The sequence below is a fragment of the Amblyomma americanum genome, chromosome 1 (assembly GCF_052857255.1).
Source record: "Amblyomma americanum isolate KBUSLIRL-KWMA chromosome 1, ASM5285725v1, whole genome shotgun sequence".
Lineage (NCBI taxonomy): Eukaryota > Metazoa > Arthropoda > Arachnida > Ixodida > Ixodidae > Amblyomma > Amblyomma americanum.
This window is the reverse complement of record NC_135497.1, coordinates 372414261-372439919: the sequence shown is the minus strand read 5'-3', so window position 1 is coordinate 372439919 and position 25659 is coordinate 372414261. Positions and strand designations below refer to the sequence as shown.

The following is a 25659-nucleotide window of genomic DNA, read 5'->3' as shown; positions in this document are numbered from 1 at the left end:
TGTCAAATGTTTTCTTTTGAGTCTATACGCCAAGACTTCGGCATCGAGACCATGCAGCTTGTAAAGCGATATATCAACATCACCAAGGGTGTTGCTGTCTTCCGGACTCATCTCGACTTGAACAAGACCTGCAGAGAAAACGATGTAATACTCGTGAGTCTTCGCCTCAAGTGACCGGTAACCACTCCAGAGGGCTTACGGCTCGTGTCCAGAACAGAGCAACGCCTACTATTTGCGCGGATACACGAGTGTCATTCTGTTCTCCGCAAAAAATAGCTGAACCTTTTCTTCACCCGCCGCCAACTAGAACACAGGATGCCTGAGCTCTTCCCATGTGTGCACGCCTTTGCCGAAGAAGCTGCCGCCACTTTGACCAACAAGCGTCTCACACCTCAAGGAAAGAAGCTGGTTGCACTACAAAAGAGGCAACAGAAACAACAAGATCCGCAAAACTCCGGCTTCATGAAGAACATTTTCTCCCGTCAGCTAACCCCGCATGAATGCTCGGTCCACGCAAAAGGGCTTGGGTTGAACATGTCATCGGTTCCCGCCCTTCCAAAACTTGTTGCGGCTGTCGAGGACGCTATCCAGCACCTGGAGCCGCAGATTAGAGAAGTCCGCCTGAAAGCGATTGGGATCATCTCCAAGATACCCTCCAAACTTCCCAGTAACCTGTCGCTACTGGAACGAAAGGCACTACGGGGTCTTCGAGACGACACCACCATCGTCGTGCTCCCGGCAGACAAGGCCAACTCAACGGTGGTGATGGACCGCCGCAACTACGAGGAAAAAGCATCGGCCCTGCTGACCAGTTGGACATATGACAAGATTCCCAAGGATCCGACTTCGACCACTCAAACAACGCTTAACAGAATTCTAGCGGACATATTCAAGCGGCATCCTGATTTCAAAAGCCTTTACCTCCACCTCATCTCCAGAAATGGCTCAGCCTCAAGCTTTAACTGCCTACCTAAAATTCACAAACCTGACATCCCACTGCGGCCATTTGTAGACTTCACTCTATCTCCTCCTCGACGTCTTTCCGACTACCTTCACAAGGTATTAGCTCCGCTGTCCGGCAGAACAACCACGCATGTACGGCACTCAGGACATTTCGTGCAACTTGTCTCGGACCTGACGATTGAAGAAGACAAAAGCCTGGTCTCGTTTGACGTGCTGTCGTTATTCGCCAGCGTTCCAGCGCCTTTGGCTGTGGCCGTTGCTCACCACTCACTCCAAAAGTACCAAACTTTGCACTAGAGAACCCCACTCAGCGTCGACGAGGCATGACGCCTTCTTGATATCTGCCTTCGCAGTACTTATTTCACCTATAAAGGAGAATTTTTCAAGCAAACAACCGGAACTGCCATAGTGGCTTCGATATCGGTCATAATGGCTAATTTAACCATGAAAGACGTCGAAAGCCGGGCACTTACCTTCTTCAATTCCAAGCCAAAGTTGTTCCTTCGATTTGTAGACGACTGCTTTTGTGTGGTGAAAACGTCAGAAATAGACAATCTCCGAATCCATCTAAATTCAACTGAACCGGCCATACGATTTACAGTTGAACGTGAGCAGCAGGGCAGTTTGCCTTTTGTAGACGTTCTATTCACAAGGAACGACAAAGTCTTGCGGTTCTCGGTATACAGAAAGCCAACCCATACGGGACGGTACCTCCATTTCAATTCGAATCATCCCACTCCCCACAAGGCATCTGTGATTACATCTTTATTGAAGAGCGCCGACACCATATGTTCTTCACATGAAGAAAAAAGAAAAGAAACGAGAAGAACCGAGTGGTCTCCGATCTCCAAGAAAATGGGTACCCCAGTTCATTCATCCTACACGTCAGCCAACAACAAAAAAGGAAGAAAACAAAAACAGCTCTATTTCTTCTCCAAGCACACGCCAGAACCAGAAACGTGTTTGCATGCCATACGTGAAAGGCGTGAGCGCGACGCTGGCTCGAATTGTCGGTAAAGAAGGGGTGCTAACAACGCACAAACAGCCTACCACCATCGGAGGCTTCCTGCCCCGCCCGAAAGACCGTCACCCAAAAGAAAGGGTCCAAGGGGTTGTATAGAAGGTTCCCTGCTCAGTCAGCCCGGCTTCGTACGTGGGGGAAACGAAGAACTTCGCCGAAAGAATGAGGCAACACAAAGCGGACGTCCGACAAATGAACCGCCAGCGCAGCGTGGTGGCCGAACACTGCGAGGAACGTCACCGCCGAATTGACTTTAACGGCACTATTTTACTGGAGACCGAAGCTAACCATCGCAGGAGGCTTCTGCTGGAGTCGTGGCACCTACAACAGACACAAAGGAATGTTAATCGCTCCCTGGGGACACTTCCTTCATCTTACATCCATGGCTCGCGGCCATTATCCCGGAGGTATTCATCACGAGGGCTTATAAAGCCAAGCTGCGCCTCGCCCGTAGTCACACCGTGAATAAGGGACCCAACCGGTCCCGAAACATCGTGTTTTTCAAAATTGACCTGGTTAGCGTCCGTGATCTTTCTACTAAATTAGTTCCCCAACCAGACAGACTTCTGTCAAATGTTGTCTTTTGAGTTTACGTGCTTGCCTGCAGTGAAAACCGCACTTAAGAACAAGTACTCTACACTTCGTCTGCGGTGAAGAGGCATAAAGAGGGCACGCAACATGCCGCGCGTGAGCTCAACTTTATGCTCAACTTCAAAATTTCTTTCCTCGCTTAAAAAAATTAGCTTGATAAAAATTTGGGGAATGAAAGGTAATTGAGCATTCTACGGAACTCGGTATTTTTTGTATTTTTACTTAGAACACCTCAGGGTTAAATTAACGAGTGTTTTTGGCTCGAAACGGATTTTTGCAACTATAGTATTTTTGTTACTTTGATGTACGCAGTTTCGTCACTTGTAACATTTGATAATGCTACTAGGCATTCAGAGAAAAAAAGGCATTTTCTGAATTTACGAGAGCAAGATGATATTTAAAAGAAAGAACGACAAAAAAGGCACATTTTGATACATTTCTCGATTTTAAAAAAATATTTACGCTTTATAAAATTCATTCTCCCAATTATCTCGAAAGCGTGAATGAAAAAAACTGTTGAGTGTTGTAGAGGCATTGAGCTCAAAACCGCAACGCAGCAGGCGGAAACATGTGTTCCCGCCGGCCTGCGAGCTGTTTGTTGACACAGTCGACACGGTAGCGCCGACAAGTGCCCGTGCTGATGAGCAGGCCGGGCACACGTTGCGTGAGTTATAGCGCGCCGGCATGTCTCGTCTCGGTCCTGTTGGAGGATCCCTGCCTCGGGAAACCCTAAACGGCCCTTTCACCCGCAGCACTTTCCGGGGAAACGCTCCCTTTTCTTTTGTTTGTGCGGGTGTGTGCCGACTCCGCGTATTCGCCGTGGGGGAAAACGGCGCCGCTTCTGGGCGACGCGCGGGAAGCCAGGAACACGGATTGTGCCTGGGCAGTCAATTTGAATTTTTTATTCATTATGAACCATGCATGGTTATTCGACTTTTCTGAATATTCAAACGGCCGTCACCTGAAGAATGAATTTTTTTTCTGCAAAAATATTCCACACTTTGATTGCGTACATTCAGATAAATTTGCATGAATGTTTTGAACAAATTGGAGATGGTTGAGCGCAATGTCCGAGACGTTTGGCATGGAAGGACTCATGCATGTCGAGATCATGGGACAGCTCAAGTCATTTTTGGATGCCATCTCGAGAACGAATTCGAAGAACAGCGGAGACGTCTGTCTTACGGCCATGGGCGATGCCATTTTCGGTCTACACAAACCTCCACTGAACTTTTCTTGTTCTCAAATGCACATCGGACAAAGCCTTTCGTTTATGGCGTGAGATGCTCGTTAGCATTGATATTTTGTTCACGTCCTTTGAATTCAAGATCTGTAGTAGTGATAGTTTTTCCTCTGCAGCACCCAGATACGCGTCACGCTTGGCTCGAGAGCAAAAGCGCATGATCATGTGGTCCTCATTGCCTTTTCTTGTCGGGACACTGTGCGCAATGTCGATGTCAGATTCATTTTTTTATCTCTTCACGGCATCCTACAAAGACCTCCGGCAGATGTATTTGGTTTGTATATAATGTTTTCTAGCCTTGCTATCGTTTCGTTTTGCATTTGGGGCAATGGGTTCCGCTGTTGTTTTCGTTTACATCTGTACTGTGAGTACTACATCTGCATCATATTAAATATGTATGTATATGTTTGGGTATGAAGAATATGTTTGCATATGTGATGCTGTCACTCTACCGACATAAGGAATTGTGGACCATTCAAGGTGTCCAAGGACAGCTTTTTCTACAATCCCACAATCTGTAATTGAAGAAAAATAAGATTTCATTTTATTTGATTTATTGTGACGTTAGTCACCCTGAGCAACCTTCATAGCCATCTCAACGGCTTTGCCCTTGACCGTGGCTAGCAGTCGCTTGATCGCGACATTGTTTAATCGGCTGTACCATTCCAGGTCTGCGATCCGGTCCTCCGCATTGCTCAGCTAACTGCTTAGATTCTTATTTTCTTGTATTATTGCAACACACTCTTCCTTCACTTTATTTCGTTCAGAGGTGATATCATGTAGCTCAGTAAGGGCCTGCTTGAGGTCATCTGCAGAATCAGAAGAGTCCTTGATGCTTTGAGTTACTGTTCGCTTTCGGCTCTGATTTCGCGTTTAAAGTCCTGCAGAGCCTTCATAACATCTGATATAGCTGAACCCATAGCAATACAATGACTACAACGAACGAAATAAGCAGGTTATGGCAGCAGCGACGGCGGAATACTAAAACAGTGTTCGACAATACAAGACTAATCTGCGATAACAGATCAACAGTTACAGGTTTCGCTGCCGCTTGCTGCCAATAGGGCGCAGTAGTGGATGCCGCCTCTTGATACCGATGTTCCGCAATGCCAGAGACAGCCGTCGACGGATGATGCAAAGAACGGAGAAGCCACGAGATAGCCGCCGGCCGTAGAATGCCAGGTGCCTCTGCTGCAGTAGCGGCAGGAAATTCAGTTGAAGCGCGGAGTGCCACAAAGGGAGACTATCACCCGGAGGATAGCGGCTGTCCAAGCGGCGTTTACAGAACAAGAGAGTTTGAGCGTTGCTGGCTTCGGCGCCGCGTGCTAACAATCATTACCTACCGTTACTAACATCTATCACCAATTTTTACTATCTGTTCACTAACTGTAACTACTATCATTACATATATGTTGCTTATCAAATCTTGCTTAATCAACTTTTACAATTAATTTTATTTACCACAAACTTATGATTGAGAGTTCGTGCGGACAGTTTTTCGGGAAACTTCCGTCTACAACTGCTGTCTACTGCTGGCTATTGTGAGCGCGAATCATTTTCTTTAATCTGGGAATGCCAAAATTCTCCTAGGAGGGCGCTAAATATGATTCCTAAAGAATACTGCGAGACCCTGCTGCATTGTTCAGACCCAGAGCTCCAGCTCCACAGAAGAGGCCACCGGGACACAAGACCTCCCGGCCAGCATTAAAAATGTCTCCTACCTCCCCGGCCTAGTTCCAAGGTACTCGGGGAATGCCATTTTTGTTGGATAATAAAGTTCTTAATCCTCCTCTTCCTCGTTTCCCCGCATGGTCTTAAGCTCGTGTTTGTCCACCATCTTGAAAACGCGCAAAAAACACAAAGGACCAGGAAGAAACCAACAGGACAGAGCGCGGAACTTCAAGTGGCTTATTACAACGATTTCTTCTTCGCTCCTTGTGTTTTTGGCGCGGTTTCAAGATGCATTCCACTACTAGTTACCAACTAGCCAGCATCTCTTTATTATACATGTCCATATTCGTCACCGGTGTCCACTAGGGTGCTGGATGACGTATGGGGATCCCGATACATTGATATAGCATGGAGGCCCTAAAGCACAGTGCACTAGAGAAAGAGGCCATCGGAAGAAAGCGGCCTCGTTGCGGAATTCAGCCTCTCGCAGTGGACGATATTGGATATTAGCATGGTTTTAAAGTGTCAGTTTCCATTTTCACCTTGGCAGCTCGGTTTCGTCGTTCTCGTACTTTTCTAACATAATGCCTACCTTCTACGCCGTCAACAGCATGAGATAACCATCAGAATCTCCGGGAAAGACGTTTCAAGAACAAAGGTCCTTTGTATTGCAATGGGACGAAAATAGCTGACGTGAGGACGTCGCTACACACAACACGTACAGAGCCTCGCCCGCTCAGCTCTCTGTTGTTCCGTTGCGATAGTGGGGAGCGGGGGTGGGCAGGGGTAAATTCAAGAAAGAATAGGTGCATGGAAGTCTACAAGGAGGCTTTCGACTCTGCAGTGACCAATTTACCGAATTATGTTCCGATCGCACGGGAGCAAAAGCGCGGCTACTAACTGATGAGGTGCCGACGGTGTTCTCGTTCGTATCCGCCTCCAAAAGGTGTGGCACTACTTTTCCCAGCGCAGATTATCAAGTAAGGTTTTGTATTGTACCAGATTTTGCCTGAATGGGCTTTTATTCGTGATGATTGGTGCCGTTGACGTCAAAGAGCGCTACGTCTATATTCCTCTTTCCCGTGCACAATTTCTCTCGCGGTGTGCACGTCGAAAAAGGCACACGCGCTGGCACAGTGTTAGTCCTTCTGGTCGGCCGTTTCTCAGACGCTGCGCATTTCTAAATATATGCTAATGACTAGACCGAAAATTCTTTATTATATTGGTGAAGCTGTAAAAGACGTGCATTTGTTATGGAGTTAGGTTGTCTGGAAGGTAATAGACATCCAAGAACGATAAACATCACCCTCCATCTATGAGACGAGACATCGTCTGGCTGGAACTCCAAACTGAAATTTCAGCACACGTACAACGAGCCTCACTTTGAGGGACGAGTGTCAAAATTTTTGCCATTGTTCGCCTTTTATTTGCTACACTAAAATTCGGCGCTTGTTTATGCACGGAAGAGAACCACCAAAAAATGTATTGTGTTATGTACGTACCACATTAGGAATTATGTATTATGTACGTACCCCCGCATGTCTGTTTTCCTCGCTTTCTCTGAAATTAGAGGGCTCTCCAAACGATACTCAAATTTCTCGCGTTCAGCTTCCATATTCCTTTCACAAAACAGCAGATATTACACGAGAACAACGAAGAAAACTGGCAACGGCAGGACGAAAAATTGGTCTTTTTGCAATGAATTACGAAGCAGACGCCGGACTTCCGGGGCAGGCCATCCAGCTTCCAGTCGTTTCACTCGGGGTCAACTCCGAAAGCGTAAAATGGGCACTCGGCTACTGAGCTGGAGTTCCCGGGTTCGAATCTGGTCGCGGCGGCCTAGTATCAATGGAGGCAAAACGCGAAAAGGCGTCCGTGTGCTACGCGATGTCACTGCACGTTAAAGATTCTCACGTGGTCGAAATTATTCTGGAGCGCTCCGCTATGGAAGCTTTTTCTTCCTTTATTATCTCAATCCCTCCTTCACGCCTTCTCTTACGGCGCGGTTCAGATGCCCTCTGAGATGTCAAAGAGATATTGCGGACTTTTTTTTCTTTAAAAATCAATTTGGATCCAGCCACGAAATGTACATCAGTAATGGAGGAAGGACATTTTCCTCCATGAGATCAGTGATTTACGTTTGATACAAGAATGGAATATAAGTGCGTACCCTTTGAAATTTGGTAGTGGCAACTGCCACCCATGCTAGACTTTTTTTCTCTCAAAATTTTTCTTTGCATTGCTTTCATGGTTTTAAAAATTGCTCTAAATATTCGTGATTTTCTTTAAATTGATTGTTATCTCTACAATTAAACCATAATATTACCTATCTGCTTGAGCCACCTCGAAACCGAGCCTGCGGCGGCGGGAAAGTGATGTAACGGCCACTGAAGCGGTGAAGATGCGGCGGTTCATACAAAGCTCCGTTTGAATCAAGCGCACGTAATAGGCCTTGTTCTGTCTTACAAACCCCGCGACTGTCTTCGTAATTGAAGGATATTGCTTCACACCGACCCCCGCACCCCTCCTTTGCTGCACGCCTTTCTTATTCGAGAGAAGACGTGTTCGGTGTGTACCATTCGCTTCACCGGTAGACGCATTGCGGTTAGCTGTGTCTCGGTTTCCACATGTTTTCACATTTCGGCCACTGAATAGGTATCCTCTAGCTTTCGCTTGTAGTCGTACGGTGCGTCGCGGGTAGCAGAATGGGTACCTTTCGATATGGCATTGGTGGTAGCCTATTTGGAGCATTGATAATCAGATATATTTCGCCGATAGCTCGGAGTGTCAATGTTCGCCACCAAGCAGAGCCTAGCAAGCTGTTCTGTGGAATGCGTCGCTCCATCACCTCTTTGTTTACTTCGTTCCAGAGCCGAAATGGAGCCAGATCACTCGAAGCTCTCTTTGATCCCGCAGTTCAATGATACATCTGCAGGTGCCGTTAAACTAACACAGATAAGGCAGAGGAAGGTGCGGGAGCCATTTTTAGAATTTTCCTCTTAACTGCCCACAGGGTGGCGCGCAGAGTGCAGTAACGTTTTCATAGTGCTCGCATGCATCTTTGAGCTTTTGGTTGCGGGCTTAAGTTAAATAATTGCTGGCGTCATGTCATGTGTGCACATTAGTCTCGAAATGGGTCATTCTCACGGAAAAAGTGAAGCACATGTCTTACTGCAGCAAATGTAGCCTGTCAGTTCTTTTTTTTTTACGGCACAAATGGACGCGTCAGTGACATAGGAAATACTGTTGGCTCATGAATACAGAACAATTTCTCTGGTAAGAGCAATAAATTTGTCATGATATGCAGGTGACCACATCATTCGACTGCGGGTGCGGAATTTTACGCTCTAAAGGTAATTCGGTGTATTTTCCAGAAATGCTTTTGGAGTTTGTGTCAAAAACGTTGGCATGCTGCTGACATTGAGAATGCGGAATTGAAGAAGCTCATTACCACTCTGACCCCGAAGAAACTAGAGCTGGAGCGACAGTCGGCAAACGCCAGGTACGTTCAGCAATGTTCCGCTCTCAGTGAGGCTGCGTTTAAGCCGCTAGCTGCAGGCACAGTGGAAGGTGTCATGTATGGGTGATTCTATAAATTGCGTTACGAAAATATAGCTCTTGTAGGTTGCAAGAAATCATAATCTGTGTCGCTTAATAATTCATCAGTTAACTTCTGAAGGCAGCCTTGACCTGTATCACAGCAACTGTGTTCCAAAAACACCGAGTTTAAATCTTTTGTTACTTGCTGTGCTAACCAAGACCTGTTTATGATCTACTGGTAACTAACACGAGGGTTTCAGTGCACTAATGAGTCATTACTTGAAAAAGTTTATCGCTGGAAGTTAGTGCTCGTGTTTCCCTTGTCTGTCTCGTGTCTTCATGTTGAGTTGCGCAGCATTTTTGAACTCCGCAACTGAGTTTCAGATAAGAAAGCTGCATGGACGGGCAGACTTTTTTGTTTTCTCACTTTTCAGATTGAGCGCTTTCCAGCCCAGCTTGCTTTAAGATTCACCTCGATGCTGTGTTCAGTTCCCGTCGTTCAGTTAGCCTCCTATCCTGCAATCCTAACTCTGCAGGCACGTATGCAACAAGGAGATGGTGAGTTGCAAAACCACGGTTTCCCAAGCTGCAGGGACATCCCCGCAGGGAGATGTTGGTGAGCATTGCGCCGCAACAGACCCAAGCACCCACGCTTAGCCATGCGTGGCAGCACAGTGTCTGGGCAAATGGGATCCTGGGGGTTGAGCTGATGCCGAGCGTTTGAACCTTTATGGCCCCTCGGCGGAGGAAGTGCACCACTTTGACCCCAGCTTCTTGTAGACGGTCCCTCAAACCTGACCCGACCGGCGGACATCTGCAGGTGCCTTTTGATATCCTGTTCTATCTTTCACATCCTATCTCCTTCTGACAACTCTCCTTTCTTCTGATCCCTTCTTGGTTGTTTCTTTTATTCCTTGTGGCTAGTGGCGAAATACCGTCTGTTTCGTCATATTGGCTGATAGTTGGGGTGTACAGCTGGTGTGGACAGGACTTGCTTGGGAGTTCCTGTCCTGTCGCCTTGTTGGGCTGCGTGGGGGGTGGTTCCACCTCTCACACAAAATTATCGAGTTTCATAAGCAGTGAAGACTGAAGACGTAACTGCCCAATGCTTCAGAAAAACGAGAGAGACCTTTACAAAGTATCGTGCCATGCACAGTGAAGACACTCAGACAATGCCCAGCCCTCAAAACAGTCCACCGTAGCCTTAATAGGGGACGTACACAAGCCCCTAATTATCGTTCGAGGATGGATATATAAAGTTGACTTTCTGGAGCTCTATGAAGCACAAATGCAGGAGGATCTCAAAGACCGATAACGTGTCAAGTATTTGCCATAAAAATATTTAAAGATATCAAAGAAATAAAAAAAACAAATGTGTCGTCCTCACCTTCAACTAGAACAGACTGCCAGAATACGTTGATGTAGGATATTTGAAATTCCCTCGCACTATGGGCGCATCCGCAGAAGATGATTCAACTGCCAGTCATACGGCCGTCGGTCGAAGAGTCGCCATGCCGGAAAAACCTGCGCAAAAATCACCTCACATCAGCATGCTCCTGAAAACTTTGAAGCAGCAGCACTAAGCCACTACGCAAACTGCGAAGGTCGTCACCCCGTCAACGCAAGACCTTGCCCAAGATTTGCCCAGGTGATATCCCGTGATCTCTTTCTGTGTCATAGAAGAGAGGAAATGTGCTGCTTTCCCTAGGCAGAGGCGTCGCAGCCTTTTCGTCGTACTGATGGAAAGATGCGCGCCAACGACAAAGATGCGCTCTTCGTGCGCGGTGAGTAGGTCCGGGTGTCGTTGACGCAGGTAGTGGTCGTAGATCAACGCACGCACGGCTTCCAGGGCGAACGGAATGTCGTTGGGAGGAAGCTAATCTTAGCCTTAATGGCTCATACTCGCGGCCATGGATCTGTCCGGCGTCCGTTACATCCACCTAACTTGTCAATGAAATGATGTCATGAGCGCTTTGATTAAAAGAAAACCCTCCTACTCACTCCGCCGCGGCGGCAGTTTAGGGCGACAGCAAGGCTTTCGCCTTGACGCACGTAAGGCGACCTAAGTGCTTCCCCAATTTTTTATACTTGTTTTGTGGTTTTTCTCTAGACCAATTTTCATTTCATTTTCCTTGCCTTACGGTACGGTCCATGTTTCCACCAAGGTGGGTGCGACAGGCTTCATTTCCTTTCGTTAAACTGTAAAACGCGTAAGGCGTCGCGCTGAACGAACGATGGCGTTCCATGAACCCCTTGGCAACGCTGCAACACGCTGCAAACCTAATATTTACCGGAACGCGTATGACGGTGTTCTCATTGCTCACACGCGCCTTATCATCCATCATATGGTTTTGAAGCTTGTTTTGTTGTTTTTCTTCAGCCTGGCGTTTTCGCGTACAACGACACGATAATTTGCAGGGACAGTCGAGGTATACAGCTTTACAGTAGAGCAGTACCAGGTGCTCTGGCTATTGAATTGCACCGAAGTGCTTTGCACCTGTACGTACACATCTATGACCTAGCGCATAGCACTTAAGACAACTCTAAGTATTTGAGAATGGCCTGATTGAATTCAACTGATCGAACCATTGGATTCAACAAGTTCGTTTTCGTCCTAAGAAAGGTCTCAAAGAAAATAAGCCATTCGTTACACATTTACCAGTGCACATTGTCTGCTTGTGGAGGATCACCGGGCGGTGGCGCCAGATAGCGCCACGTTGCGGTCAACGGCGTGCAGTGGTAGGGCACGGTATGCGGTGGCGGTAGCAATACGCGCTATGCTATGTAACCCAGGCCATCACTCCGTCACAATATCTCATGTTCGAGTTTGGATAAGTCAGGGAAGGCCATTGATAAGTGTTCGCTCCTGTGCCGTCGACGTGATGATGAATCATCGCAGAGCGAGCTGGGCGCCCACGTGGTGGTTGTAACCATACAAACGACGCTTCCAGCGCTGGTAACAACACGTTACAGCGAACAGGCAACCATGGTGTGCAAACTTCCGCGACAGGCTCAGATAGGCTCTTTTGATTGGTTCCAGCCGGTGTCCTCATTGAGAAAGTGAAATGAGAATGGAAAGCACAGCGAAAATCAAGTTGATGGCAACATTTTGTTTGTTTATATTTTGAAATTTGCTCATCGAATAACTCTCTTTGCTATCCGCCGATTCCTGGAACATTTTTTGAGTCAGTAGCCTACCTGTGTGCCGTAAATAATTCATGTGAAGTATAGCCAGCATTCCTTCAAGCAGTATTTCACACCCCCTTTAGTGTTCTTGATGCTCTTCATATTGAATCTTTCCGCGTGCATCAAGCAACAAGCTCGTGCTTTTAGCCCTCGTTCTCAAAAACCCGCGGGAATGGGCTATAGTAGGGTACAACTCAAAAAAACTGCAGTCGTTAACACTGGGTCATGGTCCACGGCGAACTGTATCATTCCGTTAGCCAGTCACAAAAGTAAACAAAATAAGTTTTTTAATCTTTGACTTCATTAAACTAGCCAGGTATCAAAATTCTAGAGCTCATAATTTTTTCTCGTGATTAGCTTCTTGTTTAGGCGACAAGAGAAGTTTTAGCAACGGAATACTTTTTTGTCGTGGAGGGATTCTGTGCACCGGCCCTGAATGTGGGCGGAGCTTCACTGCAGACTTAAGTTGTATCCGACTGTAGCTGCATGGTTATGATACGGCATGCTTGTTGGACCACAACACTGTGATGACCGCATGTCTGTTATTCTTATATTGCGTTGTGTACTATAGCAATCAAGCATCACGCTTTAAACCCGCGAAAAACCATCATTTGGTGCTAGCCTCTGAATGTACAGTTCGCATGTGCTGTGCATTACTCGTATGCTTTAGGGTTTAATGCTAACCGTGCATGTTGTACTACCCTTGTGATATGCCCCTTTGTAATTTCGAACTGCCTGCACTTTCTAGCAGCTGATTTACATGCGTAAGCTTTCTAATTGTCCCTTTTCTAGCTTCAAGAAGGTTTTGCGGAGGGAAATACTTCGTAGGAAAAATGCGAACACGAGGTGCAAACACAGATAGAACATTTTTAGTTTTTGCATGTGTGTGTGTGTGTGTGTGTGTGTGTGCGTGCGTGTGTGTGTGTGTGTGTGTGTGTGTGTGTGTGTGTGTGTGTGTGTGTGTGTGTGTGTGTGTGTGTGTGTGTGTGTGTGTGTGTGTGTGTGTGTGTGTGTGTGTGTGTGTGTGTGTGTGTGTGTGTGTGTGTGTGTGTGTGTGTGTGTGTGTGTGTGTGTGTGTGCACTTCCGCATTTTCTCTGCTTTGCTCTGATTGCGAGAGTTCCTTGCAAAGAACTGTCCAGCAAGACGGCCTTTAGGTTCCACCAGAGGCTAGCAGAGGCTTTAACTTTAGAAGCCAGCCAGCAGAGGCTTAAGGTTCTTATGCCTATCAATGGTGCGAAGCTACATCACCAAGGCAACTGGTTGGCGACAAAACTGTTGAGACATGCTGTTTTAAGGCCCTTTAAAAGCTCCGTTTCTTTGCTGTGAGCTTCTGCAGCTTTCACTTGCTTACCTCCTCTCTACGGCATGGCTTAGTTGTTCAAACTGCTTTTAAAAGTGCGGCAAAATTTTTCAGGTTCTGCATATGAATAAGGTCGAAAGGCCTGGAGGCACGCTTAAATAAAATTGGAAGCACAGGTACGGCTCCACTCTGTACTTCCTTCAGACTCGTGTACCCTTCTGATGGTGTGATCTGGAATGACAGACTGGACTTATTATGCAATCTAGCCTTGAATGTAATGCAGTTTAAGATCTAATTAGAAGAGATTGTTGACATTGTGATCAGTTGTTGTTTAGTAGACTGGTGCCACTTATCTGCTTACCGCGAATTTGTTAGTTACTCTACTTGATCTCTCCAGTGCCTGCAAAGATCGGTGAAATGCTTGATGCTTTTTCACATAGAGAGGTTATCCTCTGATATTTTCAAAGCCGTGATGCGGCAGGGGTGTAAACACAACTTAAGTGGTGGCAAAAAACACAATAACTTGTATGCCTCTTTTCTTGCCACAAATATTTCTGTACAGGTCAGCAGAAATGAAAGAGAACTCGAGACAGTATATAGTGTAACCTCTGTTCGCATATGAAAGTCGAAGCGTGTTATTTGTCCTCGTGTAGCTGGTATGCCCAGCCTCATGAAACTGTTCAGCATAGGAAGCCTGTTCGTGTGTTCCGCTGGTAGCACGGTTGCCTGTTTTCAAATATGCAGGGTTTGTCACCAGAGGCTCTATTTATGTAATGTGGAGAACGACCGATGGTTCCTTGTGATAAATTAATGGGTTGGCTGTCTACACTCTTCCCTTGGGAAACGGGATGTGCACTAGTCAGTGTATGCGAGGCTGGTTGGTAAGCTGTACTTATATTCCTCGTGAATTTCAGGCTGGCCATCACTGATGAATCTGAGGGCTGGTTGCTTTTCCCTCTGGAGACTGAATGGACGACAATAACGATGAGTACTGTGGCGCCTACAGTGCTGGTCTCTTGTAGGGAAAAAGTCAGGACACTACCTTCTTCAAAAGCATATTGCCTGCCGCTGAAAAAGCAAAGGCGAGTCGCCTTTTTCTGTTTTTTCTTCAACCAGTAGATTAAATTTTTAAGCATCTGTAAGGCTAATTTATCACTTGGGTCTTGTTGAGTACATGTGCTGTTTCTTCTAACAGCAGAATGGCGCTATGAGTAGCTATAATTCCCAATTTTTCCATCTTGTTCATTTCTCAGATCTGTTTGCTGTTACAAGCTGGTCTTCTTGCAGCTGTGGCTCGGTGGAGAAAACAGAATAGCTATTCGAGGTTTCTTGTCTATTGTAGTAGAAGTGCTGCTGGTAATGGTCGTGGGAAGTATAGCATTTAAGTTGCGAGAGATTGTGTAAGCATCGCAGTGTTCAGTTTCCGGATAATGCATCTGTTCCTTCTTTGTTTATGCGGCGCATTTTCCAACTGCAGCCAGCAGAGCCAGCTCGCCGTGGGAAAATCATATGAGCTGACCTAATGCATTTTGAAGGGTAGAAGTTGTAATTTCAAAAAGTTGTCGCATGCATTGGTTGCAGACAAACGATAGCAGTGAACAAGACGAAATTAACTGTACTGTCCGATGTTGTAAGTCACTCGGATGGCTCATCATCCTCAGCATGACAATGCCCACTGCAGGCAAAGGCCTCTCCCACGGATATCTCCAATTAACCATGTCCTGTGCTAGCTGCTACCATTTTATCCCTGCAAACTTTTTAATCTCATCCCCCTATCTTACGTCTGCTGCCCCCTACAAGAAAATGCAGTGTAAGGTATATGCCACCATGAAGAAATAAATGTAAAGATCACTGCAAGAGTTTTGCAGTCTGTGATTCTTGTCCTTGATTAAACTCGCAGTAGTATTTTAGTATGTGTGTTTGTGTTTGTGTAATGCTTTTTTATTGGACTTATACCAACTTACTTCAAGGTTTTTCTTTTTCGGGCCATTCACGCAGTAAGGTCATGATTAAGTTAAATATTGACCATCTTCTGTGCACGTCCAAGTTGAGGCACAGGCAAGCGGTACAAGTGCACTTCCCACGACCGCGTTGACCAAGAACGGCAGAGAACTTGTGGCAACCTCCCGAGTGGTCAGTCAGCCTGTGAACTATCCGCACCACCACCCCTTCCCGCGGCTGTTTAACCGCAACCACCATGCTGTCCCGCTTGTGGGTGCCCCTCCACCGTGTGTGCCGTCGAGACCAAAGTTCACCGGTTGTCAGTCACGTTTAGCGCAGCGCTCGCAGTTGACTCATATCCGAGCAACTTTTTCACTTCTCCTATAGATGGCCCAGAGAGACTTTTAAAATGGGAAATTAATTTTTTCCTTCAGGAAAAACCACTGGGCAGAAATGTCACTTTATTTAAAAGAGTACACACTAAAATTTTGCTTCACAGTTTTCTTCTTCATAATAATGCATTTGACATTGCGCATGTATCGCCCCGTGTTATTTCTCTACGGCTGTTCAATAGTTTATAATTCAATGTTTCTGATATGTTGTTTCAGTTTCAACAATTGAACAAAGGTAGAGACGCCAAGAGGGGACGGCGGGACCTCCATGGATGCAATGAACCATTTCCTGCTGTTTGCACACGTCTTGCTGTGGACTACCGTTCTACATAAATCGACAAATGCTACAAGCATTTTCATCTGACTCTTCATTAACCGCAACCAGGCGGAATCTGAAGCAAGTTATGGCATTGGGACGCAAGCAGCCTCACCCCCGGAAACACCAGTGCCAAAACTTACCAGATATAAAAGCATCTACGTGGCTGGAATCTTCAGGGGGCACTGGGGGTCACCGCGGATGCAATGAACCTTTTCCTGTTGTTTGCACAGGTCAAGCTGTGGGCTACCGTACTACGTACATCGACAAATTCTACAAGCATCCCCGCCTGGATCGTCACCGAGCGCAACCGCATGGCACCTGAAGTAAGTCGTGGCAACGTGATGCTAGCATCCCCACTCCTAAAAATATCAATGCCACCACTTACCGTACATATGAGCGGTTACGCGGCTGGTATCTTCAGAGGGCACAGCGACACCACCCTGGACGCAAGGAACCATTTTCTGCTGTTTGGACAGGTTCCTTTGCATTATGCCATACATTGCTTTCGTAGAGACAATTGATGCATTGTTGTCCTGCCGTGCCCAACAAAGTGCATTTTTATGCTGGATGAAGCCTGAGACCTGGTTTTGGTGCTTCTCGCTGGAGAGGTGGAAACTAATCCGGGACCTCTTAGGAATCCTCAACCCAACGACATTAGAAATATATTACAGGAAATGCAGGCAGCTACGTAGGCTTCTATAGACAAAATTTCCTGCACACAAAATAAGCTGAGAAAACAATGAACAGAAAATTCACTGAACTGAATTTAACACTCAAGGTCCTAGCTCAGCGCAGTGAATAATTAATTCTTCAAAGGTCTGAGATTTTTTCACTTAAAATAGTTATTTCCGCACTACAAAGTAAGCTAGATGATTTCGAGGGCAGAAGCTGGCGTCGCAGCTTAAAAATTTCAGGGCATACTGAGGAAGACTACGAAAATCCTGCTGCCTTCAGGAGAAATATACTTGCAATGTTTAGCCAGAAGCTCGGTGTAACATTTACGAGCGTCCAAAAGGTGCACACACTCTGTAAAAAGACAAGTGACAAAAGTGATAAGTTCAGACCAGCATACTAAACTTCTTTTACTACAATGTAAAGGTGATTTTAAGCACAACTGTTCCAAGCTCAAAGGTTGGAACATTTCGGTTTGGCATGCTTTTCGTAAAGCCCCACTAGATAAATACCCAATCTCTGGAAGCATGATAAGCATTTAAAATTAAAGAGCAGCAAGATTTTCCTTGATTACGATTTGCTTAGCGGAGATAGTGATGGCTACATTTGGGAGGACGTCAACTCGAAAGTTGTGAAATTACGCCGGTCCAATACAGCTGTAGCAGCTTCACGATCGTAGACCAAATCATTCTGTTTTTCTTCATTAAAAGCAAGAACTCTCGCTAGCAAAGCAAGTAAGCTTGAAGACTTTTTCTTCACAATCTCCATATCCTGGTCGTTACTAAAACATGGCTGTCATCTCAAATTAGAGAATGAAATTATTCTTCCTCATAATATAGTGCGACAAGGCCTAGATGAGTGAGGTGGTGGAGTGTGCAGTGAGAGTAAAAGGAGAAGCTGAATATGATTTAGCAGATATTGCTCATCACGAAAATGTGTAGCGCAAAATCAGTATCACGACTTCTCGGCCTCGTTTATAGACCCCTCAAAAGCCCGGTATCCTACATCAAAGAACTGGCTTACCATCTTGAAGGCTTTATGAGACCAAATCAAAATTGGCTCGCGCTAGCGATATAAACTTGACCGGTATTAACCGAAGCTGATTAGATATCATAGCATCGCATGATGCCGAAAGTGCACACCCTCTTTTGATACAACCTTTTCTTAAAATCCATCGCAGCTCGTTACTGCTCCTACATGTTACCTTTGATCTTATATTTCTTTAAAACTTCTCTGAATGTTGTAACGTGTCAATTACAGACGGCATATGCTGATCACAAGTCTGTCCATATAACTTTAAAAGTACATGGCAGCCAAATACCGCCATCAAAGAAAACTCATAATATTTCGGCTGCAGATGTCAAGTCGCATTTTAATTTTTTGCGAGTTCAAACATGGGGGAGATATCTAACCTTTGGAACAGATTCAAGACCATGGTCAGAGAATGCATGAGCAGATTTGTCCTTGTCCGGCATGAAATAGGCATCAGAATCCTTTCTCCAATCGTGATATAAAGCACTTGAAATCGCGTTTGGCGCTGAAACGAAAGCTAAACGGTTGCAATGCTGATTTACGTGCTCTAAAAGAACAGCTGGTTTTCAAACTACAAAATGTCCGCAAAAACTTCTAAGAAATAACCCTTGTTTCCTTCATGAAAGCTTCACCTGGCAAGTTTTGGCGTTTTCTTTCCAGTAGTAAGCAGATTGTCTATCAGCTACATATTAATGGTACAGCCGCCGCGGTGTCTCAGTGGTTATGGAGCTCGGCTGCTGACCCGAAAGACGAGGTTTGATCGCGGCCGCAGCAGTCGAATTTCGATCGAGGCGAAATTCTAGAGCCCCATATACTGGGCGCTGCCCGTGCACATTAAAGAAACCCAGGTGGCCAAAATTTCCAGAGCCCTTTTTTACAGCTTACCTCATAGCCTCAATAGCTTTGGGACATTAAACCCACGTAATTCATAAACGAACCAGCTTGAGAAGAAATTCTGTTATATATGTATATTTTAGCGGTTCTAGCGGAATGCCTACTACAAGGAAGTAAATGTATGGTGATTCATGTAAAACATGCAACTAATATTTGCTGTTTACTACTTTAAAATGCCATAAAATCGCAGGATGCTGTGGCTCGCAGTGAGTTCAGTTGCTGTATTCATGATCTAATGCATATAGACAAACTGCAGTGTCCAGAAATATGAATGTATTTAGAATGCGTTGAAAAAAAACTCTTTCATACGACCGTCTCAAGCTGTGCCTGCAAAACTACTGCAGAAACTTTTTTTTTTCCAGGTGGACACTTCTGGACATTTTTTAGCACTAGTATGACTCCAGTGAGCCTAGGTTTTCACCTACTTGATCTCCAAGCATGAGCATATTGAAAGGGCTAACTTTTTCTGATATCTTTACGTGGCTTCATTACTGCGATTGTGTCAAAAGAAGTACACCAGAGACCTTGAAATCAGTGTTGAATACTGGCGTGTAGGCAAATAACGCTCAGACAAAAGTTGCATAAATTGATCATCTCGAAGGATGGTAATTTTTTGTATGTTCTTAATAAGTTTCTTATAAAAATTGGAATTTCCCGCTACTGGATAGCAGTCGGCACCTTAAAGAGGCAGCTATCATTATGCATTGTTGTAAATTATGTTTGATATTAACTGCATGAGGACTTCCTGCAGTTTGTTGTTTAACATTCCAAAGCTGCACATGAGCTCTAAAGGGAGCCGCAGTGTGGGGCTACATATTATTTTTAACTACCCTGGGTTATCAATGTGCACTTCATTTCACAGCACATTTCATGGCAGTCTTTTTTCAAGATGCCAATGATTAGAGCCAGCTTAAAGCGGCGTCGCATCTTTAATCATGAAAATAAATGCTTTATTGCTTATGATAACCGCACCCCTTATGTGACACCCTCGAAAAAGAGTTTACAGTCATTTTTGGCTTATGACAAGTCGAACTCATGTAATTAGTGGCAAGCAGTGACCAGTCCAGAGATCAGGGCGTGTACAACGTAGCTTCTTGTTCACTGGAAAGAGGAGGGGGTAGGAGTTCTGAAAAACTATTTTGGTGTATATTTCGTCTTAAAAAGGATCCTTCGTTCGCCGAAGACCCGACGCCTCTCTGGTGTGGCTAGCGCCATTTATCTCTTCCTCTCTTGTGCCGAGGAAGACAAGGTCAACTGTCTCATCCGCCAACCTTATAAGTCGACTCTCATGCTCCCCACCTCCACCCCCACTTCTCGTCTGGTGGTGATGGGCGTGCACAACACTCAGAACTTGTGGATGCCCATCGCACAGCACAGCTCCCCGCCTATCGCATAGCCTCCCTGGCAGAGCCCATCTCTCTTCCATCTGCTTGACCCCTACGTCCCCTGCCTGTGTCACCCGCCTATTACCCCCTTCTATCTTCTCCATGCTAACAGTCAACCTCCTTCCCAAGAACATGCACCCTGAGTATTACGCCACCCGCCGATCTGCCCGCGCCTCCACACTCTGGCGCCAGTACGGCTCAAAGTATGACGGTGTGTGTGTTGATGCAGCACCATATCTTTCCCACCCTGTTCATGCCATCGCCACCGTCTCCCATACACTTTCCCCTCTCTCCGTCGCTACTATCCCTGATCTCACCTCCTCGGCCGCCGGGGGGCAGCCATTGCCCTCGCCATTGCTGCCCGGCCCGTTTTATATTCAGCGTCTCCAAGACTGCAGTCCGCAACTTTGCAAAGGGTTGAATCTGCTCCTCTGCACTCCACATCCTTAAGCACTCCGCGCACTTTACTTGCTATCGAACTTCTCTGGGCTCCGGCTCACTCGGGGCAACCAGTAAATGTAACAGGCAAAGGAGGGCTAGTTGGTGTTTTTTTTAAAGCTATGTTTATTGCCTCAGGGCATAAAAACTATGAAGTGAGAGATGAGTAAGATGCTTAAGTAAAAGCAAAAAGGTGGGCTGATTTCATGAGATCAAGAAGTGATCGATGACATCGACCTTGTGTCCAGGCATTATAGCAATCCGGATTGTCCGGTGAGAGTCCCACTGCCGCCAGGTGCCGAATTCTCGTCGGCTTCAGCGGCGGGCAGTCCAACAACAGGAGGTGGATATACGCCTCACAGTCTCTGTTCTTGCAGACTGGACACCCGGGGCGGGGATATAAATCTTTGAAATGCGGCTACTTGCGTGTCACAGCTCGAGTTAGGGCAACCCGACCGGTATCCTCCGAAGCGCAACTTCCTCTGCACGGGTAAGACCACGGGGGAGGTTTACCGCACACGGAGGGATTAAAGCACGTGTGCGGTGCCGGAGGTGTTCCTTTCTTGTTAAAAGGAGAGTGGTGTCATCCAGAGTGAGGACTCGAGGCAAAGACGAGGTTGGGGTCGAAAGGCGGGTAGCAGAATCGGCGCGGCTTTGTGCGCCAGGAGGTCAAGCGGCACCCACTGAATACGGATTTCCTACGGGATGCGTGCCGCTAGACGATGGACGTCTTGGCATATTTCTGGGGTGCGAGTGACTCGTTGTAGTAGGCGTGTGACGTGAAGGGCGTCGATGCGAATGACAATGCGGGCCGTGTGTACCATGGGAACGGCGGCCACAGAGCTAAGTGCCTCTTGAACTGCAAGCATCTCCGTACAGAAGGCGGAAGGAGGTTCTGAGAGGCGAAACATAGACGTTTTGTTCAGAGCAGGCTTGCAAGGACAGTAAACTGCCGTTGTTGTTTCGCAGGCTTGGATGCTTGCGTCAACGTACATCACCATGGAGCCATGCGGCAGATTGGCGTCTTGCTCTGTAATTCGGTCGCGAAACGACGATGCCGCGCGAGTAGATGTTGGCCACGTAGATCAATTGGCTTGTTGTCGCTTAGCTGCACAAAACGCCAAGGAGGAAGAACTGGCGGGGGCGGCTGTAGAATGCAGTGCGATGAAGCATATGCCCTGAGTGCAGATGTTGTTTGTGTAAGGCTTGACTTTAGGCGGCGAGCATCGCGTCGTTGCTGCACCAGCTCATCTAGTGTATTCAGCTGCGCATGTTCTTGGAGCGCCACGATCGGGGTAATGCGGGGAAGGCAAGTGATGACCCTCATTCCCTCTCGATTAACAGCTTCTAGACGATCTCATTAAGCCCTCGTCAAATGATGGAGTTCGGCTTGGTAAACCAGGCGCGGTTGCACAACCACCCGCATCAACTGTCGTGCAACATGAGAGCGGGCTCCGCCTGTTTTAGGAGCAATGCGTCTAATCAGATCCAACGCCTGAATTGCTTGCTTTTTAGCCCGAGAAAGCCATGCAGTACCTGTTCCTGACTCGTGTATTGTCAAGTCCAACATTTTTACGGTCGAACATTCTTGAAATGGAGCTACAGATAGATGGAGACGAATTAGTTTTGCAGCCAGTTTACGGCGCCACCAGAGTTTGGCGACTGAGACGAACGTAGTTTTGCTCACTGGAAGCTGCAGGCCAATTGAAGAAGAAAAAGTCGACGTAGTATCTATGGCTGATTGTAGGCCTTCTGCTTGAGTCATCAGGTCGTTGTGAGTGCTCCACACTGTTATATCATCAGCATACAATAAGAACTTAATCACAGAGACATCTTGTAAGCCCCAAGCAAGGGGTTAAAAGCAATACTAAATAATGTTGGCGATAACACCGATCCTTGGTGACGCCGCGAAGAGGTACAAATGATCCGACGGCCTCACTACCGAGGCGTATGGCAAAGTGTCGGCCTTCAAGGAAGGATTAAACAAAACTGCGCACTCTAACAGAGAAATGCAGCATGTCAAGCGATTCGAGGATGGCAGCACGACTGGTATTATCGTACGCCTTTTCAACGTCCATGGACAGTACAGTACGTACAAGGCGGCTGCGAGTTGAGGCCAGAACTGTTGACACCAAGACAGCCAGTCCATCTTCTGTACCTATGGATGTACGAAAGCCAATTTGGGCGGGATGGTAGAAACCATGGTGCTCAAGCCACCACGACAGTCATGTGGCAAGCATTTTTTCGGTAAGCTTGCAAAATATTGGCATAAGCGTTATAGGCGGGAAATTTCCGAGGCCTGTCGGTGGCTTCCCTGGCTTTGGTATGGAGATCACAATTGCCAATTTCCATATTTCTGGTACGACGCCTTCTATCTATACTTTGTTAATGGTGGCGAGGAGTTGAGGCAGTACAGCGGAACTTAAGTTCTTGTAAACCTCGTACGGAATGAAGTCCGGACCGGGCGCAGTCTTCCAACGGGCCTTGTCTATTGCTGCAAGCAACTTGGGCAATGAAAATGGGCTTGTAATTTCCTCGGCGTCGGCTGTAGATGGGAGCTTATCGACATATGCTGGAATGGCAGCCAAGGGGGCTCCTATGACGCTTGGAGACAACACATCATACTTGGGGGAAACACTTCCGCGTTGCCTCTGTGGCGAAATCATCCGGAGCTAAGATAGCTGCGAAGCATGCTGTCGACGCTGTTTCAGGACGGCGGGAACCTAGTTCCATTGCACGAAACGTTCGCCAGAGAGAAGCATTCGATGACTTTGTCGAGAACTGCTCACATCACGCATGCCACTGCCGTCGCGAGAGATCGCGTTCATATCTGCGAGCCTTGGCAGTAAGGTAATTCAGCCTTGTCCGTGATTGCGCAGAAGTAGGGTCGCGGGAAGCTGCCATCTCCGCTTGTTGGCGAGCAGCCCACAGATTAAGCAGAGCCACATCCTGCGCCGGGCGATTCACGTCCGTCCAGGTGACAGCAGTAGCCTTATTCAGCGCAGTTTGTATGCAGTCCACAAGTAGTGCAGTTGATTGCAGAGAGAGATCTTCGACGGTGGTGCGAAACGTGTCCCAATTGACCACAGAACACCTACTGCGTAATCGGCGGGCCCTTGATGGATGGAGACCGATGATGATAGGATGATGGTCACTGCCCTAGCAGTCTGGCTCCAGGTGCCACGATGGAATCCGGGGCCCTGACCACCACGCAAGGTCCGGAGCATATGTTGGACTGTGAGCATGGCGCACAGTCCGCATTGCTGAATCTAGATGGTTGAGTAAAACAAGCAGCGCATTCGCGAATGCGTCCCGCACACGCCTACCACAGGGGCTTGAAGTGGGGTACCCCCAGTCGGGATGAGGGGCGTTAAAGTCACCGCCGACTAAAACAGGCCACCCTGGGTGCTGTTGTCGTAGAGTTAATAACCACCCTAGATTAATACGGGAGGGAGCTCCACCGGCGGGTCTTACATAATATGAGACGACCACAATAATTTCCTTGGGAAGCTTCACAGCCACTGCGACTACCTCTTGATATGAAGTGCACCAGATTTCTAGAGAGAGGCGAACTTGAGGAAAACGCGCATCAACGTACACCGCCGCCTTTCACGGAGGGGCAGCAGTGTGCACATAACGGTCGTTCATTGAAAGATACATGTATCCTTTAAAGCCCGGAATGGATGGCAAGGCATTGGTCTCCTGCAGTAGCAGGGCAACGCCTGCAGCTTGTTCATGCGAAGTCGAGATTTGAGCTCTCCCAGCTTTGTGGAGAGGCCTCTGCAGTTCCATTGGAGCACACCACAACTACGTTTACTCGCCATTTTCGATTATGCTTCCAAGCGTTGTAATAGAACTAATGTCAGGTTAGATAACTGGTCTACCATAAATCAGAGGATGGATGTTGTAGAGTTATCCTGTAGTTCTGCAGAAGACCTGGTAGAGTCGGCGAAAAAAGCATGAGGGCTGGACGTAATCGGAGGCGCTGAAGCATTGATTGGCGTGGAGTGGGATTCCACTGGTTGTCTACGGCGAGCAAGCAGTTCACGGCGTTGCCGTAGCTTAGAGACCTCGGCTAAAAGGCGTGCAATTTTTTCCTCAACTGCTTCCATGTCCTCATGCAGAGGTTCCAGTATGCTGTGCTTTTGTGTAGCTTGAAGGCGACGGCGATCCTTGCGCACTTTATCACTGTACGACTGTTGGGCAGGGGCTGCAGGTGGATTGGGCTCAGAAAGCTCAGGCCAGTCGTCTTCAACCCACTGAAGAGCCGCAAACCTGTTGGATGTCTGTATCAGGGCTTTGTGTTTATTACGAGGCACTTGCTTACGGATCCCACGCCGAAACTTCACAGTTGCTTTCTGTTTTGTTGGGCAAGTTGGAGAGGTAATCTCGTGGTCGTCAGTCTTGCAAAGTCCGCACCTGTAAGACGGTGTGCCTTGTGGCCAAGCCTCATCTTGCGTTGCAAAAGGGCATAATCGGCGCATGTGGCCAGGTCTGAAACAGCTGTAGCAACAGAATGCCCTCGGTTTGTAAGGGCGAGGCCGCAGAATACAGCCATTGTAGTAAAGTCGTTCTGGAAGAGTTGGTGGGCCCTGTAGTGTGACGATGCACGAGCGCCCCTTTCCCATATACCACTCTTGGATGACACGGTGGGTTGGACAGTACAGCTCACGCTGGAGGGTCGTCTGGTCATCGGCAACGTCGACGTTGTAAACAACACAGCGTTGTAGGTCCGAACCTTCTACTAGGTACACCTTGACCGGCACCGAGATATCGCTTGTAATCGTTATGCACTTGAGCGTTTGCAGACGCTCGACAGCAGCCAAAGTTGGAAGCCACACAGCGATGGTATTAGATTTCGTTCTGGACGTGAAACCACGAAAACCTTTGGTCCCAAGACACGCGTCCAGGTTCGTCTGAAGAATCCTGTTCGGAATGTCTGTCAGGCTTTTGGCTGCCAGAGCTTTAATGGCCAGTTTATACGATACCTATCCGGATGTCGGCACAGCCACCTGGTTGGCATACGCTCGGCGGGAACGCTTGCCTTGTGAGCTGCAGTTGGCAGAAGAC

At 47.1% G+C, this 25659-nt stretch overlaps 1 protein-coding gene and 1 long non-coding RNA gene across 2 annotated transcripts in view; one reads left to right on the top strand and one right to left on the bottom strand.

Annotated features, from left to right (window-relative positions):
* Positions 1-6190: 6190 nt before the first annotated feature.
* On the top strand, positions 6191-16332 carry LOC144115658 (uncharacterized). The gene is made up of 4 exons (XR_013311507.1): positions 6191-6469; positions 8864-8991; positions 14431-14598; positions 16066-16332. It is a non-coding gene; the product is annotated as an uncharacterized LOC144115658 (long non-coding RNA).
* LOC144115657 (zinc metalloproteinase nas-14-like) overlaps positions 10426-25659 on the bottom strand; it is a 139481-nt gene continuing 124247 nt past the window's right edge. The window contains exon 7 of the mRNA XM_077650105.1: positions 10426-10553. Within this exon, the coding sequence (XP_077506231.1) occupies positions 10513-10553 (41 nt within the window). The 3' untranslated portion in view covers positions 10426-10512. The remainder of the gene's footprint in view (positions 10554-25659) is intronic.